Source organism: Alligator mississippiensis, chromosome 5, assembly GCF_030867095.1.
Source record: "Alligator mississippiensis isolate rAllMis1 chromosome 5, rAllMis1, whole genome shotgun sequence".
NCBI classification, from domain to species: domain Eukaryota; kingdom Metazoa; phylum Chordata; order Crocodylia; family Alligatoridae; genus Alligator; species Alligator mississippiensis.
The window spans coordinates 94,665,969-94,680,416 of NC_081828.1; the positions used below are offsets into that span (position 1 = coordinate 94,665,969).

The following is a 14,448-nucleotide window of genomic DNA, read 5'->3' on the forward strand; positions in this document are numbered from 1 at the left end:
TTGGGAGGCCTTACCCTTATTGTCCAGTCTTCCTGCCCTCATCCTTCCCAGTGAAGGAATCCTATACTATGTCTTTGACTTCTATATGATACTGAACCTCTTCAAAGTTGCCTCAACTTGACTTAAGAGAGCTGTTGTAAGTTTTGACTCCCAGCAATAGAAACACAAAATGAGGTGGAGAAGTTCTGCCACAGCTGTGAATGAAGTAACTTCACATAGTAGTAATTCACAGAGGGTCACAAACCTAGGGCAGAAATGGTAAAATAATAATGGCTAACTTCTCTTCTTATGGAAAATGCTTAGTGCTTCACTTAGTATTTGGTTATTGGGCTATATTTCCACTATGTTACTCTGTTTAGGGCCAGGCCTCCATCATTGTTTTTGAGTTAACTGTACCTCTGAGTCCTTTATGATCTCCTCAGTGATATTACACTTGCTCAGGGCTTTCACCATCACCTTTCATGTAGTGAAAAACCATATTCCGTTCATGGCAGACTATAAATTTTAGGCAGAAGACTCATATAATTATTGTGATTGATTGCTACAGCCAGTCTGACTTCATTTCAGCCCTCAGTCCTGTTATTTTCAGATGTGCTGACTCTAGCACGTGGAGGTTGCCAATGAGGACTGACAAAAAGTGAGATCTCTTGAAGTCTATGTAATCCAGCTACTTGGATCTATTGCTGAAGAGATGTGTACACCATAAGTATTACAGACTTTAAATATAGAGCTGAGTTTACTCAGGCTATATTGGAGCTTAAGGTTGATACCTTTGGCCTTGTCCTACACAAATGGAATGCAATAGTCACACAATTTTGTCACCTTCCCCTGAATCTTTAAAGTAATTTAGTGTAGTGTGGGGTATAGAAATAATACCATTGAAGAGGGTAATACAATTCTTGAGGCTTTTTTTAGCCTAATGATTTTCTAACTTTTCTATCATTCTGCCTGATTATTTTTTAAAACCTAAATTGAATAAAAAACTTGTAAAAATCAGTCAATCAGTCTCTTTGTATACTCAGAATAGGACCATATCCAGCTCAGTGTTACTTGGAGCACCATTGTGGGTACTTCATTAAGAGACCATAATCAGGACAAACCACTTGGCCCTCTGCTGCTTAAGAAAGTTAACCCCCTCCCCCCCCCCCCCTTTCCCCATATAAAACAGACTCCTGGTTTTGTGCATACAGATCCCAGGGTTAAACAGATTTGGTACTAGGCAATAGTTACTTACTGTCTTCTTTCTTGGCCACTTAGTAAAGCATAAATTCCCATTCCCATTGTGTTTACTATAAAGTTCTTGGTGAAGTCAGCATTCAAACCTTTGTCTACTGGCAGAACTAGCTTGAGAAGACCACACTTACAGTTGACATGGCCTTGCCAGCAAAACGCATGGTGTGGACCCATCTCTGTTAGCTGACAGCAGTTTTTCCCATGAGAGTTTCTGTCATCTTGGGGAGCTGGTACAATGCTGATAGCAGAAATCTCCTCCTCCGAACAGAACTGTCCTCACCAGGGAGCCTGACTTCTGTAGCACTGTCACTCTGGTTAAATGAGCAGAAGCCCCTTGTAGGGCACAAGAAAACGATACATCTGTGGGTCAGTAGCAGCTTCTCTTCATTTTAATTAGGGGCCTGATCCACAGCTCACTGAAGTCTTCCCATTGGCTCAATGTATTTTGAATCAGGTCTTAGGTGAAAGCTGTGCATTTGGCAAGTGGCTGGTTCATGTTTTCTTCTAGAAGAGGCCTGCCCGGAGTCTTTGTTTCAGAGGTGAAGGAAAACCATATTGTCAATATATTAAAACATCAAGTGTAATGAATCAAATTATTCAATTCATTATTGAAACCAAATTTGGAATCAAGTGAGATTTTGCTAGACTATTATGCATGCAGTTATAGGAAAGAATGACTCACAGCTTTCACTTGTGCATCTAATACCAGAGGTTTGAGCAGCAGCATAGTGTTGAGGCCATTCTAATGATGGGGATTAAACACCAGGACTGGTCACTTGCTTCCATCAGGGACATTATGCAGTGACCTGAGACAGAGGCCATTCCATTGCTCAGCTTGCTGTCTAGGTAGGCTGCAGCTGGAAATCTTCTATTGTAAATCCTTCTCCTATTGTAAATCCTCTTTCCCTTTCACTTAGTCACCTGCTGACACTTCAGCCTGGTGGTTTGTTCCATCATAGTCCTCCTGGTCAATATTAAGTGGCCTGCTAGCAATACTTGATGCCTGAACTATACAAAATAGTCCCAGTGGGAAGTTTCCATCCCTGATAATTATAAGATGCCCCACTCTTCTCATGGCCTAACAAAAGTTAGTAGGGGCCTTGCTTTTTCTTTTCTGTGCTGCTCTCTTTGTAGTAAATCAGTAATTAGGGAATTTTTCCTCTCAGTAACCCAATAAGAGGGATAAAATAATAATGGTAGAGGGATTGAGCAGGAGCAGCACCTGGCTGCAAGTGTAGTTGTCTTCAAAAGGTGATAGAATGTGTATTCTGTAGTTTCTCACAGTGCCACCTTATATTTATGAAAGACTTTGCCTTTTCTGTTACTTAGCTTAAGAGAGCGAATGCCAAGGTATCTTCTAAAGATTATTATAAGTTGATCTAAGGAGCTTATTAGTCATTGGCCAGAATATGTTATAAATATTTGAATACTCTATGGCTTAGAGCTCTTATATCAAGGCTTTCCCATGTTCAGTTGGTTTTGTTCTATACAAAAGGTTTAGGTCAGAAGCAATATAGGGTCATGTTGGGACCAACCCTCCCCCCCCCCCCCCCCCCCCCCAAAACCCCCAAACCTCAAAATACTCCATTTTTTCCTGTCAATTGTTTTACCTGTAGAAGTGAAAGTGCATAGCTATGTAATGAATAACAAAGTAGGTCATGTGCAGGGAATATTTAACACGGTGTTCCTGACAAAGAAGCGACTCACTAGCGAGTCATAACTTTTGCTTTCAAGTTTAAGGACATTGCATCATGAACAGCAGTACTCCACATTACAGTAGACTTTAATAATAAAAAGGTTAATATAAATTAATCTCTGTACATGCTAGCAACACGTACAGCAAAACACAGTTTTTGGCTATCTATAATTTTATAGTTCTTTTATGCAATGTTATGCTACCATTAATTTTTTTTGCTGAAATATGTTTTTTAAAATAAAAATGTACATTCAGTGTTAATATAGTAATTTAGATTGTTTTTTAAAGTATTGAATACACATTTGACTTAATTGCTTTTTTGAAAAAAAATAATATTGGTCAAGTTAGTACAAATTTATTAGTCTTGAGACAGGTTAACCATTCCTTCCAGCCCATAAAGAACAGTTTAACAAAACAATGATATTTAGATAGCTCTACACCACTGATCAAGATTCTAATATGAAGCTTGTTTTAAAAAAAAGTCCAACATTTGACAGTACAACAAATGCATTTTATTCATTTTTGGAACATTGCCTCTTTTGCTTTTTTTGTGGTCTATTACATGTCTGAAGGGAACAGCAATGGGGTGTAATATTTTTAACCCCCTCCCCCCATATTAAAAAAATGCATCCTTCATACTGGATTTGTAATGGGAGCTGGCACTGGATTGCTAGGGCTGGAAAGAAACACTTTCCCAAGACCCAATACAGCAAGAACAAATGTCACTAGTTTAAGTACTTGCCACTGCCAAAGTATGGAAACAAAATATAACAAACCATGGACAAAAAGAGTCTTGTGACACTGTGTGGCTTTAATTCAGTATCTATTACTTATTTGAGAATTGCTTCATTAAGAAAACTGAGACAGGGCAACATGGGCATTTTAACAGCCTGAAGAATTGAAATAAACCCATTTTGCAACAATTTTCTGCCTTTTGTGCTGTAGCTAGGGTGCCTTAGGCCTATTTAGGAACTTGCTTCAGGTGATAGAAGAAGGCTGGTGATTATAGTTAATCAGGATGCACTTCAAGTTCTGGGTTATGGTATGTTCTTTTCAAATAAAAAACAGTTCTTTAATACTGAAAATGTGCTTTGTTCAAAAGAGCACTGCAAATGTTACTTATTCAAATCAATTTAATAAAGAAAATATAAACAGCCTGTGTCCAAAACTATGAATAATATTTGCATCTAACTCAATATACATCTGGCCCACAGTGCCCCTCCCTTTTATATTTAATTTTTTTCTGCATGCAATTTTCCTTGTTTACAAAGAGGAGACACTGTACACTGCCAAAGAGTTTCGGCTACTGCACTAGGTTACTGATAAACCAAGTCTACATCACAATACTTCCACCAATAACCTGTACGATTTCTAGCCTGTGGTACAGGTAATGATTTGAGAAAGATTTTTCCACCTCTGGGATATAATTCAAACAACGCTGAGACTCTTACAGTGAATAATCACAGAAATATTTGTATCCTAAAACAAATTAAGTAATTAACAAATATTCCACTTATGGTGGTTCTAATTGTGTGAAGACCATACATTATAACATTGTTAGCTGGATGATGTGAATATTTTATAATGTAGAATCAAATTTTTATTCTAAACTCTGGAGGGACACGGAGATCCTTCCTTTTGCTTCACATTTTTAAATGCGTTCACTATCTTTTATTAATAGCATTTTTATCCACGCTCTAAATTGTAAAGAAATGATCAATGGTTTTCTGTCAGAGGAATGATTTTGTTTTGCTATGATAAAAATGTCCTAATGTCTCAGTGCTGGGCCCTCAGCCAGATGTAAGAATTAACCATGTGGGTCTTTATGACTTGACACACTCCCTTCCTTCAGGAAGATGGAGAGAAAGCACCACATCTGCCTTGAGCTCTTGCTCTTCTAGGTGGCTGTAGAGAGGAAGGGACCCTTAAAGGGAATGACCCCAGGAATGAAGACATGGATGAAAGTTTGGAAACCTCCTACTTGGAACTGGCCTAATGTTTGGAATCACTGTCAATGGTGAATACTGTGGTTGAGGGGAAATTACATGTTGGAGTTTCCACTGTAAAAAATACCAAATAAAAAATAAAATAAAGCTTGAACAAGGAGAACAGCAGATGAAAATAACTTGTACACCACACACATACACACATACACTCACAGAATATTATGCACACACAGACGTACATGCACACAAGCAAGAATGTGTATTTTGTATGTTCAGTTCTTGGAAATAGACATTCTTAGCAAATATGGATGACAGATCAATTGTAATTTATTTTCTTTTAACACTGTATCATCATAAAGAAAACTGGTATAAATGAAAAAATCTATTTCAAATATCTACATCTAAAATTTTAGGCAGTGAAAAAGCACTTTGTTGACAAGGAGTGTGGAACGATGAATGTTAATTGTCAGAAACTGCTGAATGCCTTTTTTTTAGTTGCCACAAACAAATTCACATATCAGAACGAACAATACTGCTAAATATTCCTTTTTTGTTTTTTGTTAAAACGCACTGGGGAAAAGAAAACAAGAAAAACCCTGGAAATTCATACATCTTCCAAAATTTTGAAATTGAAGCAATATTTAGAACCATAGATGAAGAAACACTGTGGCATTGGTGTAATATACACAATGCACTTGTTTTTTTTATCTGTAATGTACATCAAATACTTTACAACAATGCATTAACAAAAGGCAAGAAACATCTTGCTGTACAGAGGAAACCCCAAATGCAACTTGAAGCCTAGATTCACAATGAACGAGGATATTAAACAAAGTGTGAGAAGCTGTTCCCCATAAAGTACATAAGCTGCTCAGTTTCTTGTGCTTAACTCTTGACCCACATCCACTGTCATATTCTCCCTCCTTCCTTCAGCCACATTCAGTACACAGCACTGTTATTTTAGACTCTATAGGCCAACAGTAAAGTTGTCCCACACTGTAATATATATTTGTATATATATATATTTTTTTCTAATTACTTCCATATTTAACTTGCATTTCTTTTAGCCTTCTAAAATCTCTTAAATTTTCCATACTGGTTATCAGGGCCTTCCTATGGAACAGGCTTTAACAAACTAAATTTGCAGGAAAAAAATGTCTTGTGGTATGCATGCACATGCACAGTTCCTGGAGCTTCTGTATCTTGCCCAAGCCTCAAACCCAGGAATCTGGAGAGGCTGGATAGTGGCTTGTTTCATAGTTAAGTTCACTGTAGGGACGAGCAGCTGAATAGAAGTCGACGTAGTTGCCGGTTGACTTTAGTCCCAGGTGCATGTTATATTCACTTGCAGGGGGGCGATGATGCACTTGGTCCTCAAAGAAGGACTCATCATAGTTTCTTGTCGAATTCTGAAACGGCTGATATGGTTCATAATCTTTTCTATTGGGCTCCTGTGGAACTGGCTGTGTTGAGACCTATAACAGATAACAATACACCTGGTATGTTAGATCTGGCTAGCACTGGACAAGAGATTTATGTAAGGGGAGCAAGTATAACAAGCTTGTTTTAGCTTATCAGGCTAGAAATAAGAATATGTTCAGCACCAAAGCCATTGCACAAACCCTTTCATAGTCCTTCTGAATGAAATCCACACCTTTCTTTACTTTTCCAAATAATTGTTTTATATTCCTGTGTGTTACTACTGCTAATAGAAGAGCTGGTTTTCTTAATGAGACAGTTAAACAGGAAGTGGAGAAAAACGTCACAATTCAGGGTTTGAACCAGACGGTTTGGCAATGTCTTGGAGGATCCAAGCAATGTGGCTTGTAGCCACTTGGACTCAGTAATGTTCCTAAAAAAAAAAAGTCACTTGTACTCAGCAATGTTTTAGAGGCTCACTCTGTCTCTAAAAAAGGACAGAACTTGGGATTCACACTCCTGATAAAGTTTCCAAAATAAGGAAACCAGTGTCTGTGATGGTGCTCTTTTGGATGTGTACACTTGACCCTTGGAACTGGATGGACACTAGGGCTGTGTGAAACAGCAGCGTTCCGCTTCGACATCCATTTCAGCAGAACAGTGTTTCGTTTCAAGTTTTGTTTTGTTTTAAAAACGCTGTTCCATTCCATTTTGTCGAAACAGTTTTGCTATTTCGACGCTGTTTTAATATTTCAGTTGGACTGGGGAAGGGAACTCAGCCCACCTGGGGAACTCAGCGCATTGCAGCACTGGGGAGGGGAACTCAGTCGGGCTTCTTCGAAACTCAAAATGTTTTGAAACTGTCAAAACATTTCAACTGCTCTCATTTCGTTTTGAGGCTGTTTGAAGCCCTTCGTTTCATTTCGATTTTGCTGTTTCAAGCACGAAATGAGTTGAAACAGTGTTGAGATGAACCAGCCGGTGAAATTTCGCACAGCCCTAGTGGACGCTGCCAGGATCACAATAGCGAACTTTTTTGGCAGGAGTGTCACGAATTAGACCCACACCCTCCCCGAGTGCCACTCTGATCCCCTTCTTCTACCTGCTCTGCATTCTGCTTCCTGCCCTGTGCTTGCCTGATCTGCTGCTCTGCTTTCTGCTTCCTATCCTATCTGCTACCAAGACCCTATCCCTTCCCCACTCTGCACTGTCCCAAAAACAGAGGCTGCTCGTGCCACTGGTGGCATGCGTGGCATAAGTTGGCCACCTCTGACTTAGGTTCCTTCTACTGACTGAGCTGCTGGAGTGAGTCATCAACTGCGAGCCTGAGACGTTTACATTTTGTAGGTTACATCACATTTCTATAATCAGCATGTGTTTGCATCCTATGTTTGTCACAACTTATTATACATTTTGGATTCATGGATCCCAAAATTCTTTGCTAATGCAGAAGACCGCAAGCTTTATGAAATCAAACAAATTGCTACCACTTGTACAAGAATTTAGCCCTTGCTTTTCCATACCTCTCTGTTATATGAACATATTGTGTTTGTTCTGACTGGCAAAATAACAAGTGCTTTGTAATATTCTGCATGGAAACTTGTGTTTTACTGCACTCACATACCTGGTTGTGTTTGATATCTTCAGCAGGTGCACCATAGGAATTCCTGTATAAAGTTGAGATTCCAGTGTTTTGAGCTACAGAGAAAAGCAAAAGGGGAGAAGTTTTACCAGACACATTTCTCTCCAGAACTGTTCCTTCAACTGTTTGTTTTTTAAAAGCCTTTTCACAGCATAAACTGCACAGGGTATGCTTTCTAAAGGCAAACAGTAAAACATGTATCCCGAGTCCTAGTGTTGATTATTTTAAATCCAATTTGAGGGAAACCACAAAGAAAGAAAGAACAACAAGTCTCCGTGAGAGTGAGACCATAGGGTAGGGAGAATTTAGTCTGTTCCATCTTTTGTAATGACTATTTTAAATAGAAATGCAGATCAATATATGGCCCATATAGAGCATGTGATGTAGAGAATACTAAAGATATCCTACAAGAGATGTGCATTTAGGTAAGCAAAGCTTATAACACAGGCCAAGCAAGTTCATCAGAAGGAGGGATGGCTTCAGGAAGTGGACTTTGGCTGCCTAGCAACTCAGAGATTGCTAAAGCAGCTGTTCAAAATAAGTACAAGATGACGATAATATTAAGGAGTAACTGAAAAATCCCTTAGCATTATCTGTTCTATGCAGTTAGAGTAGGAGGATGCCTATAACAATAGATGCCCCAAGTGATCAGGGCACCAGTTGTTTCCTACATTCTGCTGCCGTGACCTGTTTACAGTAAAAAGTTAAACTTCATGCTGGAATGTCTGTGTGAGCATGCGTGTGTATGTGTGTGTGCATGCATGTGTGTGTACTTTTCTTAGAAACAGTATACATCAGCATCTTTTAGAGACAGGCTGAGAGTACGGCAGATTTGTTATAATTTTTCATGTATAAAATTTAATTATTGGAGGGTCATTTTTAATTCACCCCCCCACTGCTGCTGCGGGGGGGGGGGGGGGGAGAGATGGGGGGGGCAGTTGGAAAGGTCAAGCAGCTTGCCCCCTGCTTGTGTCTGCCCCCTGTCTGCCCCCCCTTGTAGCCCCAGCCCCACGTTCTTCCCACCTCTGTTTCTCCTCCTGCTCCTCCACCCCAGCCTCTCTGTTCCCCCCTCCTACTTTTCCCCACCCTCTCTGGTTCCCCTTTCCACCCCAACTCTACTTCCTGCTCCTGCCCCTTCCACACTGGCAGGCTCCATAACTGTTCTAGCCTGGGGCACTGAGTGTAGCGCTAAGCCCATGTGGGCTGTACACCACTGCTATGGGGCTGGGCTGGGGCTATGCTCAGTGCCCCAGGCTAAAATGGGGAGAGAGCCTGCCGTGCAGACCAAGGATAAGGGGGGAAGGGAGAGGGTCAGGCAGGGAAACTGAGGCTGTGTGGGACAGGGTGGAGGGAAGAGGCTGCAGGGGGAATATGGCAGGGTGCAGAGGCGGTGGGGGGTGGGTCAGGGAAGCAGGGTAGGCAGCAGCTGTGGTGATAGCCCTAACCCTTACTAGGGGTGACAGCCTAAGTCTGTAATGCACAACTGCCCTTGTACACAATTCTAAGATGAGGGGCTTTATCCCCATGTTAAATAGGGAAAAAATACCTCACCTTAAAATTGAGTAAATATGGTATAACTCTCGTTAGTGTTTGTACATAAATATTATGCTGAACCTATGGATTTCACACCTAAGTCAATAAGAAAACTTGGTAGGCAAATAGCAACAAGCAATAGATTTTAGTCTACACACATTGTTTTATACCATTTCTACATTTAACAGATGGCAACTCTAATATTGGTATATTAAAAACCCCTGGCACTTTTGTTCCTTGGATCAGGTTGGATGTTGCTATACAAATTAATAAATAAGCTGCAATGCTGCTTTTCTTATGAGGAAAAACTGTTTGCAAGGGAAGAGAGATGATTTAAATATGATCCACATGTTGGTTCCCAGGAAGCTGGTACTTGTGCATAATGAAGTGATCTAGATGATTCAGCCACTGTGTGAGGGAGGATCACCGTCCTGCTGTTAATTTAAGATCATTGAGAGAACTGAGTTATAAGCCTGAAAGTGTTGAGATGAAGCCACGCTTCTGCAGACAAGAAAAACACTGTCCTTCAAAGCTGTTCATATTTTCAGTAAAAATGTCTATCTCCTGTTTCCATGCAAGCACATATTTAGCCAGGAGATGTTTCCTTTGGGTCAATTATGACCTGACCCCTACCTGAGGTATATTCTACAAATGGATGTGAAAAAGAATTATGTAAATGTAACATTTTCCAGAAGGAGAAGTGCAGGATTTGTGTGATTGCTGCAGGTCACTCACAGTGAACACAAGTAAAGAATGGTTTCTTACCCCTGGTTCTTTCAGATGATGTAGTCAGTCTGATTCCCACTAGAGGTGCACATGCAGGTCCTGTGTACAAGATGGAAGTTTTTCACTAATGGTATCTGGCACAGAGGCATGTGTACCCTGAAAGGGCAAAAGATTGGAGAGGCCCCAATTTTTACCACAGTTCCTTTGCAATTCAAAGCCCATTTTTCTATGGACTCCAAGCAGTGGGGATGGAGGTAGGGTCATGGGATCCATGCTGACTACATTACGAAGAGCTTTTGCAACTGAAGGATAAGTAGCTGTTCTTTCTCCTTAGACCATACAACTGTGTGAATCCCACTATGAATGACTGGCAAATAGTCTCTTATGGATGATTCAAATGGGAAGTACATTAGTGCAAGACCCACCTCAGTCAAATATGGAATGAAGTACTGCTTCTTCAAACTTGACATCAGACCTAGCTTCCGTGCTAATGGTGAGAGGGTCAACAGAAGTCACAGAGTTGCTTCGTGTAGCTGCTTTCCAAGATTCAGATAATGGCATGTTCTTGAAGCAAACTAAAGATACTACTTATGCCCTAGCTGAATAAGCACTGACATTCAAAGGGAAAGGTATCATGAGATGACTGATAGCCATTAGCTAACAGTATTGACAAGTTGGAAGCAATCACAAAGAGATTGGGTAGGTGGTGGTGAGGTGTAAAGAGCTCTCAGTATCAGTCTTTGCCTGGGTAACAGAAGATATCTTTTTCCCATTGACACTCCTAGTTTTTCCAGAAACTTGCCTTTGGCCATAGGTGTGAATAAAGAGGGGTGTGTGTTACCAAAGTTGGTGATGGCAAATCTTTCCTCCATGCCCTAGGCTGCTCATCATCTCCAGTCCTTGTGGCTTGCTAGTTTTACCCTTGAGGCTTTAGGTAGTCTGTTCATATGTGTGGAACACCGAACTCATTGCATCTGGACGTCTTGGCTCTGTATGGATCTGTATGTCTTAGTGGCACAATTAATTTGTAGAGGTTTTACTACAGGCTTTGGTACTGGGGGAATCTGCCATACTGGGGTAGGTAGTATCTGTGTTTGATTCCAGGTTTTTCTTTGGCACCATCTATTCCATGTTGATCTTCTCAGTTACCTGCCTGCCAGATGTTTTGTGAAGTTGGCTTATTCATTACCCAGACCCAGGACTCCATGGTTTAGGATCTGAAGAAACCTAATGGTTTGCTCGTACACCTCATGTATACTGGTTTGGATTCTTTTTTGTTTAATACCCACATGTCCACATGGGCTGTACATGTGATACATTTTCTTGCATAAGGATTCAAAGGCAACACCCCTCCCCCAAATCCCTTTTTCAGCCTCAGGCAGCAAAATATAACCTGAAAAGTATCTGTTCTGTAAGCTTTCTGCTTTAGCTAAATTTCCTCAAATTCTTCACAAAACCTTTGGGAGTCTTCATTCTCTGATGCCTGACTACCACAGGTAAAACTGTCTTGTCCACAATGAGAATTTACAGCTGGACCCCCATGAACAGGCTCTCCTGACATGCTGGATTCCAAATCTAAAGGATTCAATTACTACTCATCCCTTAATGGACTAGTCACATTGAAAGATACACACAGCAGGCGCCTCTTCTGCTTCCAAGAGTTTGATACAGTGAACAGATGTTCAGTATCCTTTTCATTTTCCTCAAGAATGTGTAATTTGCAAAACATGTAGTTGAAGCATTACCTGCTGAAGCAATCAACACAGGATACGTACTCATGGATTGATTCAAAACCAATTCAAAACCCATGGGCCTGAATCTGCCTATACTGCAATGGGCTAATTCTACTGGAAGAAATACCCAGAAGGTGCCTTTTTTGCATAATAGGGTAGCTGGATACCTTAAATTTATTCCCTAAGAGGGAACTGGTATCAATATTAATATGTCAGTCACACATTCATTATTTTAATATGTAAATAGATCACTTACAAATTGTGGAGCCAGTCATTTAACATAATTAGACCAAAAAGGCCTGTTAATAGCTTGGAAATGCCAACAGTTCATGAAACAGAAACATGGACTAGTTCATTTGAGACACTGAGAGAGCTTAATCCCTTGAGGAAATTTAAAAGTCAGGTTGCATAGCTGCTAGCAACACACACAGCCCTGCTCCAGTGCCTGCTTCTGACATGTAGCCCTTTTAGGGAACCATGGCATCAAGAAATAGCTGTAAAGGCTGCCATGCTTGGATGAACAGTTGACTATGACTGTCTAAGAGCTATCCAAACTGAGGGCAAGTGCAAATAGGGAGGGAGAGAGAATGAAAAAATGAGATGAATAGATCAGCATTTTGTAGTTTGGGCCTCAGTTACTGAGATATTGTAATAAAACTATCCAAAGAAGAAAGAGGAGAGAGACAAATTAGAAAAACGGGAGAGGAAGAGACAGAGAGAAGAGCTGAAGGCAGTATGGTGACCCTAGGGAGTGAGGTGTCACAGAAAATGGAGCAAGAACATTGAAACTGTTTCACTCCTGAATGTTTATGTTGGATGAGGTGATTTAAAAATTAATATTTTATCACACTGGTGTTATCTGTAGTAACAATACATAAATAAAAATGAGTACTGCTGATGCTGAGGTTACTATATTCCTAGTTAAAACCAGGGAGTTGGTAATGGCTAGACCAATACAGTTTGGGAAGGACTTTGAGGTCCCTTGGAATGAAGGACACTATATAAACCTGAACTATTCTGATTATTTTATAGCATACTGTGATGATAGTAGTCAAAAGTTATCAAATCATTTTCCTCAGCTGTCTTCTGAGAAGTGTGCACTGATAACCTTAAAACCAGCGTTGAAAAGGATGTAATTAGATGTTTTATATCACTGACTAAAAAAGTCCTTTCCATATATCTTATGATTCGTGGTTTAAGATTAACATTCAAGTTTCACTTTCCAAAAGTGCTGATTCTGGACATGTTTATAGACATGTTAAAATCAGAAGTCACCACCCTGATGACCTCATGAGCACAGTCTGATATTCAGTGAAAAAGCGAGGATAAATCAACAGATCCTCTAATTTGTTGCATGTTCTGGTTCCTCCATGATGCCCAACAGAGCTCCTTTTCTGAAGTCTAGTTCACAGCAGGAAAGTAAAACAATTTAGTATCTCACACATATCAGTCAGCAGTGATCGCCCGCTTTTTTTTATCACTGCTAGCTTCTTGTGCAGTATAGGACATGACACTGGCATATGAAAATGCTCCTTTATATGGCAGTTTCTTAGAATAATACATAAGATAATAAATAACAAGTAAAGGTTTCTTTTGATGTAGTTGGAGAGAGGTACTTAAGATGCACTTCTTCCTGTTTGTGATTAGAGTACTTTTTCAGGGCAGCTGGGACAGGTGTAAGCTAATAGATGAGTAAACCTAAACCCTGAGAAGCAAAGAAAATAGATACTTAAAGTAATCTCAGAGTAGAGAGAGGTAGTTAGCTGTGTGAGTCTGAAATCAGGCAGAAAGCAGGGCAGGGTGGCATCTTAGAAATTAACTTGTTCAAGGTGCTGCCCTTCCCTGTCTCCTGCCTAAAATAATCTGGGGACAGCATGTTAAAGACTCATCTTCCCCTAAGCCCCGCTCTACACATTATACGTATCGCACAATAAACTGGTTAATCGTGTAATTAACTGAGACTAGCTACACGTGGAATGTACATATCACACAATAAACCCCCCCAACCAGCTATAAAGGTAGACTTAAAAAATGTGTACTAACTTCACAGCTGGTTGCTATCCAGCTTTAATTTACACATGTAGCAGGATCTCCCCTGGGGTTGGGAGCTTTGTCAGCACCTGCAGGAGCACACCATGCCCAGCCAGGGCTGGGAGATCTGCAAATAAGGGGATGCAAAGCCCCAGCTGCTGCTGACTCTGGGTCCTGGCAGCACCCCACAGCTGCCAGGACCCAGAGTCCTGAAGCTGTGGATGTTGAGTCCTAGCATCATGCCTCTCGGTGCTGAAACCCAGGTGGTTCTGGCTGTGATCTCCCATCCCTGGGAGTGCATGGAGTCCTTAGGCTGGGAGACCCCAGCTGCTCCAAGGCTGGAAGATCACAGCTGCTGCTATTTCCCAGCCTCACAGGTGCATGAAACCCCCAGGACTGGTTGATGCAGCAGCTGTGGTCTGCCAGCCTCAGCAGTGCATGAAACCCCCAGTGCTGGAAGATCATGGCTCCTGTGAACTCCCAGCCACA

General features: G+C 40.7%; 1 protein-coding gene across 7 annotated transcripts in view; it reads right to left on the reverse strand.

The window, feature by feature from the left end:
- Positions 1–5,184: 5,184 nt before the first annotated feature.
- CTNND2 (catenin delta 2) overlaps positions 5,185–14,448 on the reverse strand; it is a 1,263,346-nt gene continuing 1,254,082 nt past the window's right edge. For 4 of the 7 annotated variants that reach the window (XM_019483895.2, XM_019483890.2, XM_019483893.2 and 1 more), the window contains 3 exons: positions 10,235–10,294; positions 7,919–7,992; positions 5,185–6,350 (listed from right to left, as the gene is read on the reverse strand). In XM_019483895.2, coding sequence (XP_019339440.1) covers positions 6,090–6,350; positions 7,919–7,992; positions 10,235–10,294 — 395 coding nt within the window. In that variant the 3' untranslated portion in view covers positions 5,185–6,089. The remainder of the gene's footprint in view (positions 6,351–7,918; positions 7,993–10,234; positions 10,295–14,448) is intronic. The other 3 variants (XM_059728600.1, XM_019483892.2, XM_019483894.2) reach the window with 1 other exon arrangement.